Source organism: Phacochoerus africanus, chromosome 11 (genome assembly GCF_016906955.1).
Source record: "Phacochoerus africanus isolate WHEZ1 chromosome 11, ROS_Pafr_v1, whole genome shotgun sequence".
NCBI classification, from domain to species: Eukaryota; Metazoa; Chordata; class Mammalia; order Artiodactyla; family Suidae; genus Phacochoerus; species Phacochoerus africanus.
In genome coordinates, this window is record NC_062554.1 from 80,526,096 (window position 1) to 80,552,199 (window position 26,104).

The following is a 26,104-nucleotide window of genomic DNA, read 5'->3' on the forward strand; positions in this document are numbered from 1 at the left end:
GGTAGGACCTGTGATCGCCAAATAAGGAAAATCTGATCCTGGGACCTCACTATCTCTATTAACTGCCTTAGTTCTTCCCAGATTATTTAACTCTTTTAAACTAGTATCCCCCGCTTCTATTGTTACAACCCTATCTAAACCTCACAACCATCTCTCACCTGAATTAATGCAATAGCCTATTCATGGCTTCTTACCCTCCCTTTATCATCAAAGCAACAGGAACAATTCTTTAAAAACATATGCCAGTTCTGGTTACTTGTCTGCTTAAACCCTCCAACAGATTCCTAACTTGGTCACAGTGAAAGCCAAAGCCCCTGCATGGTCTCACCCCGCATCACCTCATCCCTGATTATTCTCCCCCTAATTCACTCTACTCCAGCCACACTGGCCACCTGGTTGGTCCTCAGATTCAAAGTAGTTCCTACCTCAGGGTCTTGCATGTAGTATTCCTTCTGCCTAGAATATTGCCTTCTCAGATTCTTGTGAAGCTGACTTTACCTCCTGTGTCTCTTGACAGTTGTCACTCTATCAACAGGACTGAGCAAACCGGTGCAAAAAACTAGGTAAGAAAAACTGGAGAAGAAACACATTTTGGAAGAAAGATGATGAGTCTGACTTCGGTACATACTGATATGTCATAGGGTTCAGCTGGAGCTTCCAGGTAGACCTCAAAAGCAGAAGGCTAAAAGAGGAATGCTAACATTTAAAGAAGTAGAGAAAGAATATAGCATATGGGAAAAGAGGAAGTAGCTAGCCTGTGATGGATGAAACATATCTACAAATTCTGACTAGTACTTCCACTATTCTGACTAGTACTTCCACTAGCCCTGTGAATGGCCCTGTGAATGGCTTTGGCCCAAATAGCATAGTAGAAGTAACCTTATGATTGTTCCATAACCCAGGCATTATTAGGCTTTTTTTGCCTGTTTTGCCCTTTTGGAACCCTGCCCTGAGATTACCTTGAAAAATTAGCCAGTCTAGTCTACTGGGCTGTGAGAGTTCATATGGAGGAAAAAGAAAGTATCTTCATTGATATTAGTGAGGCCACTTTAGACATCACCCATGCCAGCCCTCAAGGTGAGTAGAGCTGTGCCTGTGTGACCTGAGAAGGAACCAGCAGAGGAACTTCTCGGCCAACCAAAAGAATTGAGAAATTGAAAAAAAAAATCAACAATCATTAAGTTTAGAGTGGTTTTTTATGCAGCACACATATCTGGTACAAAACTTGGTAATCAGAAATAGAGTCCTTCTTTAACAAAAACCTAAAATATGTAACGATGGCTTTGAGACTCTGGGTAAAGGCTGAAGAGTGGGTGAGGTTTTTTTTTATTATTATTATTTTGCAATAGTTATTTCACCAATACAATTTTTTTTTCTTCTGTACAGCATGGTGACCCAGTTACACATATATGTACACATTCTATTTTCACAAATTATCATGCTCTGTCATAAGTGACTAGACATAGTTTCCAGTGCTACACAGCAGGATCTCATTGCCAATCCCTTTCAAAAGCAATAGTCTCTATCTATTAACCCTAAGCTCCCCAGCCATCCCATTCCCTCTCCCTCCCCCTTGGCAACCACAAGTCTATTCTCCAAATCCATGATTTTCTTTTCTGTGGAAAGGTTCATTTGTGCCATATATTATATTCCAAATATAAGTGATATCATATGGTATTTATCTTTCTCTTTCTGACTTACTTAACTCAGGATGAGAGTTTCTAGTTCCATCCATGTTGCTGCAAATAGCATTACTTCATTCTTTTTGATGGCTGAGTAGTATTCCATCGTGTATATATACCACATCTTCTGAATCCAATCATCTGTTGATGGACATTTGGGTTGTTTCCATGTCTTGGCTACTGTGAATAGAGCTGCAATGAACATGCGGGTGCATGTGTCTTTTTTAAGGAGTTTTGTCTGGATATATGCCCAAGAGTGGGATTGCTGGGTCATATGGGAGTTCTATGTATGGATTTATAAGGTCCCTCCATACTGTTCTTCACAGTGGTTGTACCACCTTACATTCCTACCAACAGTGCAGGAGGGTTCCCTTTTCTCCACATTCTCTCCAGCATTTATTATTTGTGGACTTATTAATGATGGCCATTCTGACTGATATGTTATTTCATAGCAGTTTTGATTTGCATTTCTCTAATAATTAGGGATGTTGAGCATTGTTTCATGTGCTTGTTGGCCATCTGTACATCTTCCTTGGAGAAATGTCTATTCAGGTCTTTTGCCCATTTTTCAATTGGGTCGTTGGCTCTTTTGCTGTTGAGTTGTATACACTGCATATTCTAGAGATTAAGCCCTTGTCCATTGCATCATGTGAAACTATTTTCTCCCATTCTGTAAGATGTCTTTTTGTTTTCTTTTTGGTTTCCTTTGCTGTGCAAAAGTTTTTCAGTTTGATTAGATTCCATTGGTTTATTTTTGTTTTTATTTCTGTTGCTTTGGGAGACTGACCTGAGAAAATATTCATAAGGTTGATGTTAGAGAATGTTTTGTCTATGTTGTCTTCCAGGAGTTTGAAGGTGTCTTGTCTCATATTTAAGTTTTTCAGCCATTGAGTTTATTTTCGTGCATGGTGTGAGGGTGTGTTCTAGATTCACTGATTTGCATGCAGCTGTCCAGGTTTCCCAGTAATGCTTGCTGAAAAGACTGCCTTTTTCCCATTTGATGTTCTTGACTCCCTTTGTCAAAGATTAATTGACCATAGGTGTCTGGGTTTATTTCTGGGTTCTCTATTATGTTCCATTGGTCCGTCTGCCTGTTCTGGTACCAGTACCACACTGTCTTGATGACTGTGGCCTTGTAATATTGCCTGACATCTGGGAGAGTTATGCCTCCTGCTTGGTTTTTGTTATTCAGAATTGCTTTAGCAATTCTGGGTCTTTTATGGTTTGATATATATTTTTGAATTGTTTGTTCTAGTTCTGTGAAAAACGTCCTGGGTAATTTGATAGGGATTGCATTGAATCTGTAAATTGCTTTGGGTAGGATGGCCATTTTTACAATATTAATTCTTCCAATCCAGGAGGTTTGTCAATTTTGTTTACCTTTTCAAAGAACCAGCTCTTGGTTTTATTGATTTCTTCTATTGTTTTCTTTATCTTACTGATTTCCTCTTTGATCTTTATGATTTCCTTCCTTCTGCTGATGTTAGGTTTTGTTGGTTCCTCTTTTTCTAATTCTTTTAGGTGTTGGGTTAAGGTGTCAACTTGAGATTTTTCTTCTTTTTTGAGGAAGGCCTGTATTGCTATGAATTTTCTTCTGAGCACTGCTTTTGCAGCACCCCATAGATTTTGAGTGGATGTGTCTTCATTATCATTTGTCTTGAGGTATTTTTTAATTTCATTCTTGATTTCCTCATTGACCCATTGGTTTTTTTAGTAGCATGTTTTTTAGTCTTCATGTAGCCATTTTTTTATCATTCCTTTTCCTATGATTGATTTCTAGTTTCATGCCATTGTGGTCAGAGAAGATATTTGAAATAATTTCTATACTCTTAAATTTGTTGAGGTTAGCTTTGTGCCCCAGTATGTGATCAATCCTTGAGAATGTTCCATGTGTACTTGAGAAGAATGTATATTCTGAATTTTTTGGATGTAATGTCCTGAAAATGTCAATTAAGTCTAAATTTTCAGAGTTCCTATCGTGGCACAGTGGTTAACGAATCTGACTAGGAACCATGAGGTTGCGGGTTCGGTCCCTGCCCCTGCTCAGTGGGTTAATGAGCCAACGTTGCTGTGAGCTGTGGTGTAGGTTGCAGACGCGGCTCGGATCCCACGTTGCTGTGGCTCTGGCGTAGCCAGTGGCTACAGCTCCGATTCGACCCCTAGCCTGGCAACCTCCATATGCCACGGGAGTGGCCCAAAGAAATAGCAAAAAGACAAAAAAAAAAGTCTAAATTTTCTATTGTGTCCTTTAGGACCTGTTGCCTTATTGATTTTCTGTGTAGAGGGTCTGTCCATTGATGTGAATGGGGTGTTAAAGTCTCCTACTATGATTGTATTCCCATCGATTTCTCCTTTTATGTCTGCTACTATTTGTTGTAGTTATCTGGTTGCTCCTATGTTAGGGGCATATATATTGACGATTGTAATATCCTCTTCTTGAATTGATCCTTTAAGCATTACATAGTGTCCTTCTTTGTCTTCCTTTATGGCCTTCGTTTTAAAGTCTATTTTGTCTGATATAAGTATTGCAACTCCTGCTTTCCCGTCTTGTCCATTGGCATGAAATATCTCTTCCCATTCCCTCACTTTCAATCTATATGTGTCCTTTGCTCTAAGGTGAGTTTCTTGCAGGCAGCAGATTGAAGGCTTTTGCTTTTTTATCCAGTCTTCCCCCTGTGTCTTTTGATTGGAGCATTTAGTCCATTAGCATTTAAGGTAATTATGATAGATATGTATTTATTGCCATTTTAAACCTTGTTTTCCAGTTGACTCTATGTTTGTTTTTTCTTCTTTTCTTTTTTGGGTTGAATGGTTTCCTTTTGTTTTATGCTTGAGTATTTTTCAGTTTTAGTGAATGTAATGTTTGGTTTTGATTTGTGGTTGCCCTGTTTTTTAAGCACATTAAGCCCTTCCTATATCTGCTTGCTTTTGCCTGATAGTCACATAGGCTCGGACACATCATTAAAATATAAAAAAGAATCTACATTTTCTTATTTCCCCACATTGCATGATTTTGATGTCTTTTTTTTTTAAAAAACATCTTCATGTTTAGATTTGTATGCTGTCTTAAGTGATTGCTTTCCAATTGTGATTTCCTCCATGCTATTTCTTTTCTCTTTTTTCTCTATTTTTTTTTTTAATTTAGAGAAGCTCTTTTAGTGTTTCTTTTAGAATGGGTTTAGTATTGCTGCACTCTTTTAGCTTTTGTTTGTTAGAGAAATTCTTAATCTCCCCTTCCAATTTAAATGATATTCTTGCTGGATAGAGTATTATAGGTTGCAATTTTTTTTTTCCTTTCAGCACTTTAAATATATTTTCCCACTCCCTTCTGACCTGCAGTGTTTCTGTAGAGAAATCAGCTGATAGCCTTATGGGGGTTCCCTTATAATGAATGCTTTGTTTTTCTCTTGCTGCCTTTGGAACCCTCTCTTTATCTTTAACTTTGGCCACTTTTATTATAATATGTCTTGGTGTGGGCCTGTTTGGGTTCAGCTTATTTGGGGCCCTTTGTGCTTCCTGTATCTTGAACTCAGTATGCTTTAGATTTGGAATGTTTTCAGCCATAATTTCTTCAAATATATTTTTAATCCCCTTTCTTCTCCTTTTCCTTCTGGAATTCCTATTATGCATAGATTGGCCCACTTTATATTATCCTATAGGTCTCTTATATTGCTTTCATGTTTTTTTCATTTGGTTTTCTGTCTCCTGTCCTGATTGGGTGATTTCCATTATTTTATTTTCCACATCACTAATTCATTCCTCTGCATTATTCACTCTGCCCTTTACTGCCTTAAGTTCTGTTTGTATCTCTGCAAATGAGTTTTCTAGTTTTTCTTGACTCCTCATACCTTCTAGTTCCTTTCTAAAGGAATCTGCATTACTGTTCATATCCTCTCTTAATTCCTTCAGTATTTTCAATACTTCCCTTTTGAACTCAATGCCTGTCAGACTGCAGAGATCTGTTTCATTGTTGTCTGCTTTAGGTGAATTCTCCTGTTCCTTTGACTGGGAATGGTTTCTGTGCTTCTTTATCTTGCTTGTGTTTTTCTTTTTCTGTGAATTTGGGAAGTCAAACTGTGGTCTTGTAAGGCTACTTCTATGCAAGAATACCCCTTTGTATTTTTTTTGGGGGGGTACTATTTATTTTTGATGTGATGTGGGAGTTTGAATATTTGTTGTCTCTTTCTTCGGTGTGAGCAGACTGTTGTTCCCAGGATGCCCAGTGTGTTTTCAGGGAGAAGGAGGCAATGGGTAGGGCCAATGATCATTGGGCTCTCAATAGCAGCAAGCACCTGCAGGAAGGTGGCACAGGCTACTCCTAGCTGCAGGGCCCTGGGAAGTGGTAATAAGCTCTCAGCAGATCTTCAAGGTGATACCAGAGCATTTGGCAGTAGCAACAGCAGGGTGCGTGAGTTCCCAGGGGAGTGAGAGCAACAAAATCTTATGTTTGATTGCAATGCCCTCTTTTGAGGTGAATGGAACCACAGGTGGTGTCTGTTCAGGGACCCCTATTGGGAGCAGGCCATGACCATCTCTAAAGTCAGCGATAATTGCAGTGGTTTGTCCCTGCCACTTGTAGACCATGCATGAAGAAACCTGTCTCACTTAGCCCACACATGAGGTGTGGTGAAGGGTGCTCCTAGTTGCAGGACTCTGGGAAGTGACAGAGATCAGGTGTGTGGGTACTGCCCAGAACGACTGGCAGTGGCAACAGCAGGGCGGGTGTGTTCCCAGGGGTGCAAGAGCACAAACAGGTGGTGTTCAGTCACAATGCCCTCCTCTGTGGTACCCTTTAGGTAAGTGGGGCTGCAAGTGATTTTTGTTCAGTTATTTCCAATGGCAGTGTGCCATGCCCACCTCTGGAATCAGGGATAACTGTGGCGGTTTGCCCCTGCCACCTGCAGACCATGCAAGAAGCACCCTGTCCCACTTGGCCCATGCAGGAGGTGTTGCACCAGTTGCTCCTAGTTGTAGGGTCTTGGAAAGAGACAGTGACCAAGTGTCTGGGGGTCACCCAGAGCGTTTGGCAGTGGCAGCTGTGGGATGGGTGTGTTCCCATGGATTTGACAGCAGCGGCGTATACTACTTGGCTGCAATGCCCTCTTTTTTTCTTTTTTGGCAAACCCTGAGGTGACTGGGGTCACTGGTGGAGCCCATTCACAGGCTCCCAGTGGTGGAAAGCCACGCCTCCCTCTGGCCTCTGAGAGGACCTCCTCAGTCTGTCCCTGCCACGTATAGATCGTTCAAGAGGCACCACCTCGTGCTTAGCCCCCTCATGCCCTTAGCACACACAATAGGTGGCTGGCCACCAGTAGCCTGCACAAGAAGCACCTAAGCTCCCTTAAACAAACAAGAGGCTTCTCATTGCCCATAGCCTCCATAGAGCCGCCCCACCCTCTAAGCCTGTGGGCATGTACATGCTCCAGCACAGGGAGTTTCCTATGGCGGCCCACCTCTCCTCCTCTCTCCTTCCCAACAATGGCACCCTGCCTCTCCTGCAGGACTGGACCTTCTCCTAGGTTCCCTCTGCCAAGGTGTTCCCCTCCTTAGCCCATGGCACACTGCTCCATAGCCCCTCATGCCATCCCCAGTTCTCTCCCTGGGACTGACCTCTGGAGCCTGAGTCTCTGTGCCCAGTACCTGCCCGTGTGTCTCAGGCTGTGGTGTCTGGGGCCAGTGGTTCAGATGGTCTGTGTGGCTCTCACTGCTTTGCTGTTCTCAGTCCAGCTGCTGCATTTTTCTCAGCGACTTTGAGTTCCCACTGCTCTCACTCTGCTTTGCTGTTTACAGTTCAGCTGCTACTATTTTCTCAGCAACTTTGAGGTCCTGCTGCCGACTCAGCAGATCTTTTGTCAGTTAGGTGGCTTCCCAGGAGGTGGGTTCCTTTTCTCCTTCACAGCTACCTCTCAGAAATGCTAGTCCTGTTCTGATTCCTTTTCTCTTTTTTTCTTTTGTTATACTCAGTTATGTCAAGAGTTTCTTGCCCTTTTGGGAGGTTTAAGTTCTTCTGCCAGCATTCAGTTGATGTTCTATGTGAGTAGTTTTACATGCAGATGTGTTTTTTTTAATGTGTTTGTGGCAGAAGGTGTGCACGACCTCTTACTCCTCCGCCACCTTGTCCTGCCTCCTCAGGTGAGGAGATTATTAATGGAAGGTACAGACAGGGAGTCTCATGTTACATAATGATGGAAAAATTGGTAGAAATGTTGCTTATATAAACTTGCAAAATAGAAAGTATACCTAGTGAGGCTGTGAATCTAGATATTTTCAGGAAAAGTGTCAATTTAATTTTTTTTTCCCAGAGAATGACATGCTATAAGGAAAGAAATAAACTAAAAAAGGAACAACTCAGGGTGAAATTGGAATTAAGATAATGCCAAAATGTGCTGAAATGGAAAATAAAATTGTTTCTTACCCTAGTTATCTGCCAAAAAATTTTAGAGTAATAAACAGTCTAAGATAAAAGTTAATTCAAGGATGCAGCCAAAAATTTCACAGAACCAGAACAAATTATTTCAAAACTTGTTTGTCAGCAAAAAAGACCCCAAACAGCCAAAGCAATCTTGCCAAAGAAAAATGAAGCTGGAGGAATCAAGCTCCCTGACTTAAGACTGTACTATAAAGCTACAGTCATCAAAACAGTATGGTACTGGCACAAAAATAAAAATATAGATCAGTGGATCAGGATAGAAAGGCCAGAAATAGACCCAAGCACTATGGTCAATTAATCTATGACAAAGCAGGCAAGAACATACAATTGAGAAAAGACAGTCTCTTCAATAAATGGTGCTGGGAAAACTGGAGAGCTATGTGAAAAAGAATGAAATTAGAACAGTCTCCAACATCATACAGAAAAATAAATTCATAATGGCTTAAACACCCAAATGTAAGACTGGATACCATAAAACTCTCAGAGGAGAACATAGGCTGAACACTCTATGACATAAACTGTAGCAATATCTTCTCAGATCCAATTCCTAGAGTAGTGACAATAAAAAGAAAAAATAAATAACTGGGACCTAATTAAACTTAAAAGTTTTTGCACAGCAAAACCATAAACAAAACAAAAAGACAACCCACAGAATGGGAGAAAATATTTGCAAATAAAGTAACTGACAGGGTTTAATCTCCAAAATATACAAACACCTCCTGCAGCTCAATATAAAAAAAGAACAAACAACCCGAACAAAAAAATGGGCAGAATATCTAAAAAGACATTTCTCCAAAGAATACATGGATGACCAAAAAACACATGAAAAGATGTTCAACATCACTAATTATTATTAGAGAAATGCAAAACAAAACTACTATGATGTACCACCTTACACACGCCAGAATGGCCATCATCAAAAAGTCTACAAACAATAAATGCTGGAGAGGGTGTGGAGAAAAAGAAACCCTATTACTCTGTTGGTGAGAATGTACACTGGTGCAACCATTATGGAAAACATTAGAGAGGTTCCTCAAAAAACTACAAATGACCCATATGACCCAGCAATCCCATTCCTAGGCACCTATACAAAGAAAACCATCATTTGAAAAGACACATGCACTCCAGTGTTCATTGCAGCACTGTATACAATAGCCAAGACATGGAAACAACCTAAATTTTATCAACAGAGGAATGGACAAAGAAGATGTGGTACATATATACAATGGAATATTACTCAGCCATTAAGAAGAATGAAATAATGCCATTTGCTGCAACATGGATGGACCTAGAAACTATCATACTAAGTAGTGAAAGATAAACATCATATGATATCATCTATATTTGGAATATATATAAAAAAGGATACAAATAAACTCATTTGCAGAATAGAAGCAGTCTCACAGACTTTGAAAAACTTTGGGTACAAAAGGGAGCAAGTGGGGGATGGAAGGGATAGACTTGGGGTTTGGGATTGGCATGTGCACACTGAGGTATATGAAATGATTGGCCAATGGGGACCTGCTGTATAGTACAGAGAACTCTACCCAATATTCTGTGATAATCTATTTGGGAAAAGAATCTGAGAGAAAATGGATATGTGTATATGTATGACTGTGTTACTTTGTTGTACAGCAGAAATTATCAAGCCTTGTATATTAACTATACTTCAAGAAAACTTAAAAACAAAAACAAAAAAATAAAAAAACCTGAGCCACACCAGTGACAGTATTGAATCCTTAACCACTAGGCCACCAAGGAGCAACCACAGTATATACCTTAGACTTACACAATGTATTTGTCAATTTTATCTCAATAAAGCTGGGAAGAAAAAGTTAATAAAAAAAAAGAGGTAGAGCCTATTCCTCTCCTCATTAAATGTGAGTTGTCATCATGACTTCCTTTGACCAAAAGAATGTGGCAGAAATGATATCGTGCAAGTTCAAGAGGCCTGTCAGTTTGTTTTTGTCCTTTTAAAGCAGTGCCCTAAAACCTTCTAAAGAAGCTTATCCAACTTAATGGAAGATGAGAGCCTCCATAAAGAAGCAGCAATGCACCTTAGCAAGAAGTTAGCACCAATTACAAAATAAACCTTGGGAGGCAATCTTGGATCTTCCTTCAGTCTTAGCCAAAGCTCCATGAGTAGTCCAGTAAAACCTGAATAGGAATGCCTCAGAATCAAGAGAAAACCTTTTTTTTTTTTTTTTCTTAGCCAGTGAGTTGACATGGTTTCTTAGCCAGCAGTAGTTTAATGATACATGGCCTGAGAAGTGGGAAGCAAATCAGAATGGAGATTGATGAAATCAAGAGAAGACAAAATTTGAAAGAGGAGATAAGAAATAAGAAAAGTCATGAAAGCAAACAAGGGAAGGATAATGTAAGGAAAGGGATGCATCTGCTGGGTTTAGTAATTAAACTCCTGCTTAATTTGACTTGAAAGATGTGTCTTCTATCACACTGGCTTTTACTGACAGCTATGAGAAAACTGGCTTCCCTGGGTTGTATTAAGGCACTCCATCGCTTATGATAAAATGAAAGGCTGTTTTCTCTTGCATCTGCCATTTGAAGTGGTAGCTAACACTTGTGAAATTTATACCATCTCATGAAGTCTTAAACTATCGTTCACTTAACCTTCATCTCAGGTTTCTGCTATATCTACCCTACTTTAAAAAAGAAAATTCTTTATAAAACTCTAATGTTTGGTAAGACATTGGTATGCAAAAGAACACTGGCTTAACCCTGATCTTTACAAATAAAAACTAATTTTAATTAATAATATATCAAAATATAATAAATACCACAAATACACACATACACAGAGCAAAGCAGAAAGATCAGAGTATCTGATGCCAGATTTTTTTAAGCCAACATAAAACTGTAATTACTATAAACCAACACTGAAGAATAACCTATTGTCTTAAATTTTCTAAAAGGCTATAATGACTTTTTCATCTTTTCAACAAATTGAATAGTGAATCTCACCCCAATTATAGGAAACAAACTCCTACCAACAGTGTTAGATGATCCTAATTTTAAAGAGACCTTAAATTTAAGCATAATATCTAACCTAATTATATTCCAAACATATTAGAATGTAGCATAGCATTCTACAAGAAGGAAACTCCTTAGTTGATTTATTGCTTAAATTATGGAAAAACAATGCAGTTACAGGACACATTCTTGCATTTAAAAGATCAGCTTTTCCATGTAATGGCTGTGTAATTTGTGTTAAGAAGTAGATTCCAGTTCCAAAGAGTAATCAGTCTTTTGAAATTGTGTTCTCAATTGGCTCTACAGATATTTCAATTGATATGAACTCAAGTTCTTGCCAAAGTTTTAGAAGCAAATGTTATTTAGGTTACTTTCCCTTACACAAATTTTAACTTAGGTTTTCATCACTCCTCCTCATGTATTATGATGTTCTTGTCCATCACTGATAAATAATTATGAAAAAATATGACACAAAATGTATTACCTTGATGGACAAAAGCATAAGTATTTATGAATGTGCTTTCTGATTTTAAGTTCTTGAATGATATTCTAACATTTTCAAGTAGTAAACAATCTCAATGACTAGTTCTTGTGTATTTTCAGGTTTCTTAGCCTTCTCAAGTTTCATTAAAATTTAAATAGGGGGAGGGAGTGGGATGGATGGAGTGCTTGGGATTAATAGATGCAGACCATTGCCTTTGGAATGGATTAGCAAAGAGATCCTGCTGTGTAGCACTAGGAACTACATCTGGTCACTTATGATGTAGCATGATATGTGAGAAAAAAAGAATGCATACATGTATGTGTAACTGCGTCACCATGCTATACAGTAGAAAATTGACAGAACACTGTAAACCAGCTATAATGGAAAAAAATAAAAATTATACTCCTTCCCACTGTATTTGGATCTCCTCCCGGACAGTGCTGTTACCCAGCATGGATCCCTCCAGATTCCTTTCACTGGATCTTTGCACCCATCTATCAGATTCTGCTGTTAATAAATTGTTTTTGACTTTCAGCTAAATAACCTTGGGCATTAGGGTGGTCTGCCAATGTAGAAAGCTGGAAGTTTCTCAGATTCACTTTCTTCCTTTGAGGCAGCACCTGTGGGCCAATGGTTTACTGGTATAGGAGTATAAAATCCCATCTTCTTTACTTCTAAAACTACAATGTTTGGGCATTAATTTATATTCCAGAGTGTCTCCCCTAATTACACAGCATCTGCAACTTTGGTATTTCCTTGGGCAGAAGAGTTAACTTAGCAGACCTGAGGGTGCTACCCTTAGTCATGCTCACTGTGCTGGCCCTTGGCTTGCATCTGGGCACTTGAATTTCTGGAGGGCTCTCCATTCTCTAGATGATTTATTGCTTACTGTGCTTAAAGTATTTATACAAGCAACAAGGCTTAGCCCAAACACCTGCATTCCTTCTGGGAGTCTGGAATTTTGTTATGGGATTGGCAGAGAGTGACTGCCAATGGCTGACCCAATGTAAACCCTAGCCTCACAGGCTCAGATGAGCTTCCCTGATAGACAATACCATACATGTCACAATTTGTTGGTGGAAAAATTACACATATCCTATGTGACTCCACTTGGAGAGGACTCTCAGAAGCTTGTGCTTGGTTTCCTCTGGCTTTCCCTGTATGCCTTTTCCTCTTGCTGATTTTGCTTTGGATCCTTTTGATGAAATACATCATAGCTGTCGGTATGACTATATGCTAAGTTCTATAAGTCTGCCTGGTGAATTACAGAAACCGGGGGGGGGGTTCTGGGAACCCAAGATACATTCCTACTTACCTATGTCGCTTCTTTATTCCCTCTTCTTTTACTGGATTCCCTGGGAGCACATCCTTAACAAACTGTGTGCATCCTAATCCTTGACTTGGCCTATGCCTTGAGGAGGGCTTATGAATATTCTCAGACAAAATAATTCTTTCTATTCCCGGAATGATTTTCTCCTTACCCTATACTCTTTATTCCACATAACTCTATCCCCCTCCAAACCATTACTCTTTAATAAAAATATTTGAACGAATCAATCTGACATTTATATAATTTATAAACTATATAAAAATTATACTACAAAGCTTAAAATAAAGCAATACCTTGCCAGATCTCTCCCCATACTGAGTCCTGTTTCCCAGAGACAAAATTTTTCAATATTTTTCAATATTTTTTAGGTATTTACTTCTGATTTACCATAGGATATTGAAATGGTATGTCCTTACATTCCTTTTAATACTGATACATGGGAAAAAAATAAGTATGACATGAAGTGCCTAGGAAAGAAAGAGTATATAAGTCTTCCCTTCCTCAACTCATATGTGGATATACATCTCATTTCAGCAGGAAGAAACTGGTGATACAAGTTCAGAAAGTCACATGGCAAGCCAGTGCTTAGAACACTGCAGTCATCTTCAACCAACTTTCACAGTCAGTTCTTTTGGTACTTCTGATAACATTCAGAAATGGTTCCAAAAAGAGGCAGAAAAACTTACCTGAAAGGCCTGCTTCAGCACTAACCTCAAGGAGTTCTTAATCACAGGTCTTCTTCAGCATTACTCAAATTGAGCCAGTTTGCTTTGGATAACAGAGTCGGGTCTTATGTTCCACCAAATCAACCCTTTTCTCATTTTAGTACAGTGGTTTACAAACTCCACTGCATCAGAACTATCCAGAAAACCTCATAAAAGTACAGCTTTCTGGGACTTGCCTCCATAGTTTGTGATTCATTGGGTCTGTTCACAAGACAGGTACCTGAATTTATAGCACAGACTGCTGATGATGGGAGATTTAAGACACTCTTTGCAAAAACAGATATAGCATTTCACAGGGTAATCGGAGCTGTAGCCACCAGCTTACACCAGAGCCACAGCAACGCCAGATCCGAGCCGTATCTGCCACCTACACCACAGCTCACAGCAACGCTGGATCCTTAACCCACTGAGTGAGGCCAGGGATTGAACCTGCAACCTTGGTCGGATTCGTTTCCACTGCGCCACAATGGGAATTCCAATATTTTTAACAATCTAATAGATTTTAACCATGGTGGCATGACACAATGGTATGTTACAATCATGTCTTAGGTTTATGTAAAACATTTGTTATTAATGACATTTCAAGTAAGTAAGTTACTTTTTAATAAATAAGTTTGAGTAATTTAGGATTATCCATATCATAATGATGTTTCTATTCATTTGAATTTTGACACACTATACCCAATGGAAGAGGAAGGAGCTGAGCTTCAAGAATGGCTTAATACACTTGGAAGACCCTGGCCAGACACGGCTCTTATTATTATACTATTAGTAGCTGTGTAATGAGTAGTTGCTGCATCAATTTACTTCTATACAAGTATTAGTTCTCGATTTCATACAAATCTCCGTCAAGTATGACTGTGACTCATGTATGTCAACATCATGGGTTATATGTTAACTTTTACTAATGTGGAAAAAATAAGAAAGGTAGCATAGACATTGCAGGTATTTTTAAACTGCTGATATTCATTGCTTGGCAAAGTAATACACAAAAAAATAAAACTATGGTTTACACAAAAAAATAATAAAACTATGGTTTACACAAAGTACTCTGATATCTGATACAGAACACATGGTAGTGAAATATGGATGACACCACTTTTCTTTTTTTCAACAGAGGGGAGAGAAATATGGAAAACAATATTAAGTTTACAGTATCCCTAAGTAATTGATATGACAGATTATTTTCGGATTTTTCAACCTAACAGCCTTGCTTGCTTCTGTGTCTAACCAATCAATTTGGGGAAAAAAAATACTCTGGCCTCACCAAATCTAAACTTTCAAATAAAACACAAACACATTTTGCAAAAATAGAGATAAAGCAGATTTGGGATTTTCTCAGAGGTTCAAGCTCCTTTAGGATTATTCCACTTGCACCCTGCCCCATCACTACCAGACTTCTAAGAGTAGTTCCTATATTTGTGCTCAGAGATATGGGATCACTTTTTTAATGAACTTTAAGTTATGAGTAATATTTTTTCCGTTACTCATAAAACGTTTCTGTCTTTCTGGAGAGTCTAATTGTCTTGTAAGTTCTCTCTCACCTTGTATGTTTGCTACACCCTTCTGTGTGCCAGAGAATCTGCATAAAACTCCTCCTGGGTGCCATCACAACCCTTACCAACTCTGCTCCTTAGAAGATAATTGGAAAAATAAGTAATAACAGCAGCAGCAAGCAGCAAATCCTAATGATCTCTGGATCTTTGAAAACTTGGATGAAGAGTATTTCAGGAAAAAAAAATACTTTAAATGCTTTGAGGTCATTAACAAAACTGTGACATTTGTGAGGAACGTGGGAAGAAAAAAAACCTTTTTATTATTTGCTGTATTCACAGGCTCTAATTCTTCATTTCCCTTGTTGAGCTTTAACTTAATTATAAAACAAAATCTACAGCCATAGCCAGGCCTAGAGGTTGAGTCTGTACTTCTAATCAACTTTAATTCCCTGGGCTCGGTTTAATTACAAAACGACATTTGGTGCAGCTGCTAAACAGTTACCAGGTGACCACATGATAATACTGGAGAAGTGTTTACAGGTCTCCAGCTTTTGCGCTGCTTCTTCCAGCAAAGCTGTTTCAGTTATAGATACATCTGAATGGCCTCTAGGATTTATAATAAAAATTTTCTTGATTTTATACATCCCTGCAGTTGAGCCAGTTAAAATACTGAGTTGCACTACAACTAATATCAGGAAGTAAAATGCAACAACAGAGGAGACGTCTTGATAAAGAACAATAATAACATACTGAATATCAATAACATACTTCTTACCGTTTAAAATTCATTCTGTTTGTGGGGTGGACAAAGTAAAACCAGCTTATGTATATTGTGAGTTATCAGTTTGCCTCTTAGGTTATAACATACATTACTGTCCAACCTAACTAGACACATGTCATTCTTTTGCTTGTCATTGTTCGCAAGACAATTTAGGAGTTTTTTTTTATCTGTACTACAAAATATTTTTTACTTGACAAAATTAAATTTAATCACTGATGTTTCTAAAACAGCCAGTTTCTCTAGCATATTTAAAATATACTTGGAGGAGTTCCTGTCATGGTGCAGTGGAAAATAATCCAAATAGGAACCATGAGGTTTCGGGTTTGATCCCTGGTCTCACACAATAGGTTAAGGATCTGGCGTTGCCACGAGCTGTGGTGTAGGTAGAAGTCACAGCTCAGATCCTGCATTACTGTGGCTGTGGTGTAGGCAGGCAGCTGTAGCTCTGATTTGACCCCTAGCCTAGCACTTCAATATGCCACGGGTGAGGCCCTTAAAAGCAAAAAAAAAAAAAAAAAAAAGATACACACAAACATGTACACTCAATTTGCACAAACATCCAGGAAGACCACTGCAATAAGTGAGATCTGATTTTTCATTTGATAATATTTACGTGGAAGTTCCATGCACAATCAACTTTTCATCTTAGAGGGTTTTTGTCCATCAACTCAAATATACTTTTTTTTTTTTTTTTTGCTTTTTAGGGCCATACCTGTAGTAAATGGAAGTTTCCAGGCTAGGGATCGAATTGGTTACCAGCTTACAACACAGCCACAGCAATGCCAGATCTGAGTCTCATCTGAGACCTATACCACAGTTCACGGCAACGCTGGATCACTGACCCACTGTGAGAGGCCAGGGATCAAACCTGTATCTTCAGGGATACTAGTCAGATTCTTTTCTGCTGTGCCCTCAAATATACTTTTTCTAATACTTAGGATTCCAGTTCCTCTCTAGGTCTATAGGAGGATAAGAAAAAAATTTATTTAAATTAAGGAAAAGGAATCAAGAAGCATTGTCATTAAAGGAGTTATAATGATGCTAAAATAAATATGACACTTACTGTATTTACAGCAACTCAGAAGGTAATATAGAGTGCCATTTAATTCAAATTATGATTTGACATGAGTAGATAAGCACAATAGAATGTGTTCCATTTGCTTTCTTTTACCTAGATGTCAATTGCTTTATCGTTCCCTTTACAGCAGAACTGGGTAAAAGCTAAAGAGAGGATGTACCATAGCTAATTATATTACAGAAAAAAGTGGAATATATAACATTCATAAAATATCTGAAGCAATAATCCCTTTCTTCACCTTCCAACCACAACGCTGGTTCAGATTTTACCTGGTTCATATTTTACCTGGTTCTGTCCTGCATTACTACCTCGGACCCTGGACAAAGACAACACTCTCCATTTCACAGTTAAGAGGCTAATTTTCAGTACTAGCAGGGTCTGTCAGTTTTCTATCCCAGAGAGTATCCTTCTCTACTGAACAGTGACTGAGTCACAGGAGGAAATGATTCTGCTTGCTGGAAGAAAATCTGATGGAAGGAATTACGAGGTCTACCAGATGTTCCAGTGCCCCTGAGGGGGCACCAGAATGTTGCTGCATATGCTGTAAACAGCATCAACTGTCAACTATGGGACCCTGGGGCATGGTGCTCATGCTGCTCTGACTGCAGAGTCATAGGATTCCAGAATTGGAAGGAACCTCAGAGATGACCTTAGTCAGGGGTTTTACGCTATGTCTGGGGGAGTTCTATGTTTCCTAAGTGTGACTTGGGCATTGCTAAAGAATAAGGGGGAATTTCCCTGAAACCACGGCAACACTCTTGGAAAGATGTACAAATCTTAGGTCAGGTTTGACAGCAAGACAAAAATCAGCTGTAAAAGCCGAAGGTAATACCAATGGTTTAGGAAAAGAACCTTATGGAAAATCCCCATCCTGATGATTGTATGACATTCCTAGAAGGGAGAGCCATAGAACTCAGAAGGCTGATTCAGGAACTCTAGGCTGCAATAGGCCTCATTGCTTGGAAGTCTGGAAATTAAGTTATATTACTAAGACACAGTATCAGAGTGGGAGGTAAAAGCTTCTGAGATCTGGTCAACCAACCCTTACAACCTTTCTTTATTTATATATCATTTTCTATGTCAAATTTTAAAAGAAAAAACACTTGGAAAAATGTTACCTTTCCTTGTTACATTTTAAATTTGACAATTTGATATATTATTGCCTTGATGATAATTTCTTATTCTATATTACTTGTTTTCAAAGTAAGAAATACCATGTAATTGTTCAAAGACCCTCTTCACAGCCACCAGAAGAATGAAAGAGAGAAAGAGAAAAAAAAAAGAAATGGAAGGAAGAAGGAAAGAAAAAAGAAAAGTGTGGGAAGGGAGGGAAGGAAGGAAGGAATGAAGGAAGGAAAGAAGGAGCAGCTATTTCTATGTTTGTAAATGGAACCAGTTATGATAAGACATGAGATTTAACATAAGGAAAAGCACTTCTCCAGAGTCAGACATTCATAAAAGCAACATCTTTCTTACCATCACTGTTGATGCACACAACCTCTTGAACTTGAGTGCCTGGACCACATTCTTTTCCATTATCTGGTTCACAGTCTCCAAGCCTCACTGCTTTCCAGTCATAGCAGGATGGCTCTTCACAGGGAATGGCTTCCAGTAAGTGAGGGCAGTTCCCAGTGCCCCCAGATCCTCCAGTGGGCTCATTGGTAATGCGTCGCTTCCTCAGTTTGAAACCTGAATTATTGGGGAAGGAAAATATTTATTGTTACCATCATGAGTTGAATATTCAGAAGACTGAATGAAACCCCAAGTTAAATTTGGATGAGGGTAGAGGGTAGAAGTCATAACTGCTTTAATCACTAGTGTATCCCCAAACTCTAGCTTAGTGTGAACTCATTAATACTTTGTTAAATGAACAAATGAATGAAAGAACAGAATGGTCAAAGAGGAACTTTTGGGGTTAGCTTACTATAGTAAAAATAAAGCAAGAATGGAATGGGGGGGATGCTTTTGGTTAATTTGCAAAGTCTGCAGTTATAAAATATTCAAAGACACAACAAAATCTCAAGCTATTCAGAAATATTTATGACCAACAAAAGTACTATTATTACTTTTGAATTGCGTTGAATTCTTTGACAAGATCATGTGATTAAATTTAAAAAGGAACCTCTGAGAGGTCTTCTGGTCCCAGGAAATTGTCTCTTTGAGCTTTAGTTGATTTTAAACTATCTGGAAATTTGAATTAGGGATATAAACCACCTGGGCTCTAACAAAGTCTTGCTCTGTGTTTTAATAGCACCTAAGTGTTGCCCTTCCTGACAATGTATAACAAAATTAGTGAATGTTTATTGCTATGTGAACATACTAAAATTACTAGAAAACTGTCCTTTGAAACAAAGTAGAAAAATATTTTCAATTACTAAATCATATGAAAATGACCCTACCATGTCTATTATGTAGTAATAAACAACTGCATTTATTCTACTCCTTTTAGACATATAATTGCATCATAAAAGCAATAGTTATTTTTTTGTCTGTTTATTTAAGTAATAAGGAATTATGTCTTCCTAGGTTCTAGCTATGGGTCAGACATTGAAATGTGTTTTATATTTATCTCATCTTTAAAGAAAACCTGGGTAACAGTATTCTATCCCTTTTACAGATAATGGGACAAAGATTTAAATAAGTTAATTAACTTATCTAAACAATAGAGGACAGAATAGGGTTTCCAATCCAGGTCAGCCTGACAGCACAGCTCATCTTAACCACTGCACCAACTGTCTCACATGTTCTCCATCTGTTGTCTAAATTAACAAGCATCTTGCCTACGATCTGCAGTTTTAATCTTCTGGTACCATCACCAGAGGAGGTGTATATATCTTTTTTGATCAATACTCATTAGCCATTCTGGAAAATATTGCATACAAATGATCACAGGAATACAGAGTGGCATTTGTTAATAATTCATGATTTGACTAAACTGACAAAAAATTTCAGCATGCCATATTAATATTATATACCTTTTTTGCCTTGCTGGTCATTACAGTTTTCATAAGTACATGGTCCCCAAGCTGTCCAAGGCGAAACCTCACATTCAGTAGGACAGGGAATGTGGCACAGCTGTGTTGTATTAGGGACAGGGCCAGTGCATGATTTCACGTCCACTGGTTTTGAGGCTGTTTAGAGAAAAAAAAATACAGAGATCCCTTAAGAATTAAACATTGCTATGGTCAACAATATGATTTTTCTATGTGTCTGGACAGGGAAAATGCTTAAAGTAGTGCCACCAAGACATTATTCTGATGCTTCTCAGCTCCATCCTGAGAATAAAGGGAGAAGGAATGGAGAAAAAAGAAGCAGTTGTCAAATGAAACAGGGTGCAAGTTTTGCAGATTGTTTGATTACCAGCTTTACTACTAATTACCCATGCAATTAATAATGCCAAGTCTCAACTTTCTCCATCAGTAAAATAATCCATAGTGCTAATTTTATTTCTAAAATCTTATAGTTAAGAGTCTAAGAAAGTGGAAGGTACTTTGAGGACTGATCAGAGTAGGGGTATTTTTTCCATAAACATATGCATCTTTAATGTAATATGGAAAAAACCTCCACTGAGGGGCTTCTGGCAGGGCAGTCTCCCTTCCCTTTTGGTCCACAGAAAGGTAACTGATGGATACAATGAAGGAGTAGCTCAGGCCACCAGATGGGACATCTCTGTCTCCAGCTGATGACTCACTAGATACTTTCCAAAACTTTAAAGACTATACTATCTACATATGATCCAAAGCTTAGAACTGCTAAAAAGGCTAATTAATAATTGTCCATGTATGTTCACGAGCTGACCATTGAGCTGTGGATATTGCTAGCCCTTGCTTCTCTTCTGTTTCAATGACTGCAGTCTATTTTGTACAACACAAGCATTTGACAGTTAATGTCAAGATATGCTCATAGATCTTGTTAAAAATGACTAAATGAGGTACTACTGTCCAGCACGTGGAAGTATATCCAATCTCTTGGGATAAACCATGATGAAGATAATATTAGAAAGGGAATGTGTGTGTATATATATATATATATATATATATATATATATATATATATCACTGGGTCACTTTGCTGTACAGGAGAAAATGGCACCACATTGTAAATCAACTACACCTTACTACAAAAATAAATATCAGAAAAATACATTAAATATTAAAAAAATTAAAAATGACTAGGTGAGAAAGATACTTGAAGCTTTGTAGAAATCAGAGGAAAATCAAGGTGTACTACTATAAAATTTTTGAGAAATACATGTTTTGGGCACACATTTACTTAAATAAAACCTAGCTCTTGTTACCCTCTGATACTTTGAAATACCCATAAATGTAGCACAAAAGACTGAAATAATAAGAGGTCTTAAATCTCACTTTCTCCATGTAAAGGACTATCACATTTCAATTGCATGGGGTGGCAGATAGAAGCTCATAGAGAAAACAAAATATTTTAAACTATATTATCCTAACTTTTAAATAAAAGTACTAAGTATATCTGCTTATAGTTTAACTATTAAAGCAAACTGTAGGTACTTGTGTATCCCTCAAGTTTCTGCACACACAAATACAAACAACCATAAGTGCCCTGCACACACAGATACAACCCTTGTGCTATCTAAAGACTACTATACTGACTCCTCTTTCTGCCACAGATTCACAGTTCTGAAAAATATTCTATAGATTTTATTTTTTTTTCCTTTTATTTCCTTCCCCTTCTACTCACCCCTACCTCCCCCACAATACTGCAGTGAAAATGCCTGGATACCTCTAATTTGCTTAGCATGATCACCATGAGCATTCTCACTTAAGTTGCTACTTTGTATCATAACATTAGCCAAAGTCAAAAATGATTAAGTGGATTGCTTTCCAACAGAGAAAGTACTTGGCACACTAATGACAGAAAATACAGAAATAAATGTTTCATTTCTCTAAATATATACATAAAAAAACTTGACACCAATGATACATCATTGACACAAAATAATTTGTTTTTAATATTCTTACAGGCATAAGAATCTTGTGGTAGTTAATTTCATGTGTTGACTTGCCTGGACTAAGGGATACCCACAGAGCTGGTAAAGCACTGTTGCTGAGGGTGTCTGTGAGGGTGTTTCTGGACGAGATTAGCATTTGAATCAGTAGATTGAGTGAAGAAGAAAGCCCTGCCCAGTGTGGGTGGGGCATCATCCAACCCTTTGAGGCCTCAATAGAACAAAAACTTGAGCAAAAGGCAAATCCTTTAGTGTCCTGAGCTGGTGTATCCATTTTTTCCTGCCCTTGGAAATTAGAGTCCCTGGCTCTGGGAAACTGGGAATTAAACCAGTGGCCCCACTCGCATAATCATGGGAGCCAATTCCTATAATAAATTTCCTCTTGTATATCTATATATATCCTATTAGTTCTGTTTCTCTGGAGAACCTTGACTAACTCACTTTAACAGCATGGAGAAAGCTCCTGTAACTGCTAATTAGCATAAGTGATTCCTTCACTTATAGAATCCTTCAGACTGTCATTTAAATTGTGGCTATATGTTTAATTACATTAAAATTATCCATTCTTTCCCTTTCAATTGAGTAAAAGTAACTTGAGGCTTTTTTATTGTATAGTTTTGGAAATCATTGTTACTATAAAGGGAAGTCTACTGAGCATACAATTATCAGAACCTGAAGAAATTTATTTTATCTGTAAGGCTAAAAACTTTAGGAAGAAAACAAGGTTGTATTTATTTATTTATTTATATTACTCAAATGAATTTATCACATCTGTAGTTGTATAATGATCATAACAATCTGATTTCACAGGATTTCCATCCTACAACCCAAGCACATCCCCCCACCCCCCAAACTGTCTCCTCTAGAGACCATAAGTTTTTCAATGTCTGTGAGTCAGCATCTGTTCTGCAAAGAAGTTCAGTCTGTCCTTTTCTCAGATTCCACATGTCAGTGAAAGCATTTGATGTTGCTGTCTCATTGTATGACTGACCTCACTTAGCATGATAGCTTCTAGGACCATCCATGTTGCTAAAAACGCCGGTATTTCATTCTTTTTAATGGCTGAGTAATATTCCATTGTGTATATGTACCACCTCTTCTTGATTCACTCCTCTGGTGATGGACATTTAGGTTGTTTCTATGTCTTGGCTATTGTAAATAGTGCTGCAATGAACATTGGAGTACATGTGTCTCTGTGAGTCATGGTCTTCTCTGGATAGATGCCCAGGAGTGGGATTGCTAGATCAAATGGTAGTTCTATGTTTAGTTTTCTGAGGAATCTCCATACGGCTTTCCACAGTGGTTGCACCAATTTACAATCCCACCAACAGTGTACTAGGGTTCCTTTTTCTCCACACCCTCTCCAGCACTTATTGTCTGTAGACTTTTGGATGATGGTCATTCTGGCTGGTGTGAGGTGGTACCTCAGAGTGGTTTTGATTTGCATTTCTCTAATAATGAGTGATGTTGAACATCTTTTCATGTGTTTCTCGGCCATCTATATGTCTTCTTTGGAGAACTGTCTGTTTAGATCTTCTGCCCATTTTTTGATGTGGTTGTTTGTTTTTTTGGTATGGAGCTGCAGAAGGTGTTTATAAATTTTGGAGATTAATCCCTAAAACAAGGTTTAATCAAGGAAACAGGTAAAAACATTAATTCCTGACCATTTTTCTATGAGCTTAATTTTACCTTTTGGTGTATTTTGAATGAATCAAATAGATTATCAGTCACATATTCTTCTTGAGCTATTAAAAGAGAAATGTGATGAATAAAGGAAATAGTGGAATAAGAGAATAGTTATGGAAGTATTGCTTGAAACAAAATACTTAAGTTTTTCTGCTAAACTGGTCAAATCAACACTGAGATAATACAGTTCTTGAAAAATAACCTCCAATTTAGAGATAAATTTTACCTTCCTCCCTTCCCCTGTCCCTCCCTTCCTCCCTCCTTCCCTCACTATTCCCTCCCTCCCTTCTTTCTTTCTTCCTCTTTTTCATTAATAAAAGAAACACAAGGAGAGAATATGTATTTGCGCATGACTCAATTCCTTTGGTGATGTTCATTATAGGTTTTCTTGTAGAGTATATACTGATTAATGTAAATCACAGATATCAGCTGAACTCCTCAATAACCAGCCTTGCATCCCTGAATAAACTATACTTGGTCCTATTTTTCAATTCTTATAATGTATTACTGAATTCTTATTTGCTAATATTTTGTTAAAGATTTCTGTGTCTATATTTATGAAAAAGCTTGGTCTGTAGTTTTCTGAGCTACTACCATTGTTTTCATGTTCCTTGGAAATTCCTCTTTCACACATGACTTATTTAGACGTGGACTGTTTAGTTTCCAAGGGTTTGGAAATTGTTATTTTTCTGTGATATAACCTTAGTTTGGTTCCAATTGTGCTCAGAGAAAACACTTTGTATGATTTAAATTCTTTTACATTTGTTAAAGTTTGTCTTACAGATCAAGATATGGTCCGTCTTAGTATATGTTTTGTAGACGTGAAAAGAAGGTACATTGTGTTGTTGGATGGAGTGTCGTAACAATGCCTAATAGTTTTTAATGATTGATGTTGTTGAATTCTTCTGTACTCTTGCTGACATAATATGTTGGAAATACAGTGTTGTCATCTTTGACTTTAATTGTGGTTTAGTGTATTTCTTCTTTCATTTCTATTAGTTTTTGTTCATGTGTTTTGCAGTGTGTTGTTCAATGCATATACATTTAAGATTAGTCTTTTTTGATGGACTGACTCTTTCATCTTTACATAATGCCCTTCTCTGTTTCTGGTAATTTCCTTTGCTCTGATTTCTAATTTACATGATATTAATATAGCCACTCCTGCTTCTCTTTGAGTAATATTTTCATGTTTATTTTTTTTCTATTATTTACTTTCAACCTGATGTATTGCTCTATTTGAAGTGAGTTTCTTATAGAATGTGTATAGTTGGGTCTTATTTTCTAACCCACTCCACCAATTTATGTCTTTTCTCCTTATCAGTTTAATTTTGTCTAGATACGAATGTATTTTAATTTTTATAATGCATCAGAAGCAAATTATAACATTGCTTGAATAGGTGTTTTTTAAAATCTGTACCCACAGGTTTTTCTGGACTGCTGTCTTCTCTCACTCCAAGTCTGAGATGGGGAGGCAAAAAGAAAACTAAAGGAACTCAGAGTTCCTGTCATGACTCAGCAGTTAACAAATCTGACTAGGAACCACGAGGTTGCGAGTTCAATCCCTGGCCTCGCTCAGTGGGTTAAGGATCCAGCATTGCCATAAGCTGTGGTGTAGGTGGCAGACATGGATCCAGCACTACTGTGGCTCTGGTGTAGGCCAGCAACTACAGCTCCGATTAGACCCCTAGCCTGGGAACCACAGGGGCGGCCCTAGAAAAGATAAAAAAAGACAAAAAAAAAAAAGGAAGAGAGAAAACTAAAGGAACTCATCATTTTGTCATTTCTTGAGTCTTAAAATCTTTCGCTTACCTGTCTCCTTTTCTCCAGAGTCATCTTGTGGTCTGTTTACTAATATAAATGCTCACTATCACTGATTATTAGAGAAATGCAAATCAAAACTACCATGAGATACCACCTCACACCAGTCAGAATGACCATCATTAATAAGTCCACAAATAACAAGTGCTGGAGGGGGTGTGGAGAAAAGGGAACCCTTTTGCACTTTTGGTGGGAATGTAAGCTGGTACAACCACTATGGAGATATCTTAGAAAACTATACCTAGAACTCCCATATGACCCAGCAATCCCACTTGTGGGCACATATCCAGACAAAACTTTCCTTAAAAAAGAAAGAATTTCTTTTTTAATTTAGTGAGAGAGTTAGGAAATATTACTCTTTTATATCTTCCTGGAAGCAGAGGTCCAGACACAATTCAAAAAATAAAACTTTTCAATTTTATAACTGAGATCGTAAGAAAGGAAAACCCTCAAAAGGATTCCTTAAATCCACAGCATGAATCCCATATAGTACCAGAGTCCTAAAGCTGGCTTCTCTCTTGGGGAATTACTGATCTCAGGTTATAGAAATTTCAATTTTAATGGCCTAATGCCCATTAAATTGCATATCCAGAGTTCTTCAATTACCAGGGATAAAGAA

At 37.9% G+C, this 26,104-nt stretch overlaps 1 protein-coding gene across 1 annotated transcript in view; it reads right to left on the minus strand.

Annotated features, from left to right (window-relative positions):
* THSD7A (thrombospondin type 1 domain containing 7A) overlaps positions 1-26,104 on the minus strand; it is a 442,541-nt gene that overhangs the window by 155,940 nt on the left and 260,497 nt on the right. The window contains exons 5-6 of the mRNA XM_047752579.1: positions 19,973-20,128; positions 18,474-18,686 (exon numbers count right to left, since the gene is read on the minus strand). Coding sequence (XP_047608535.1) covers positions 18,474-18,686; positions 19,973-20,128 — 369 coding nt within the window. The remainder of the gene's footprint in view (positions 1-18,473; positions 18,687-19,972; positions 20,129-26,104) is intronic.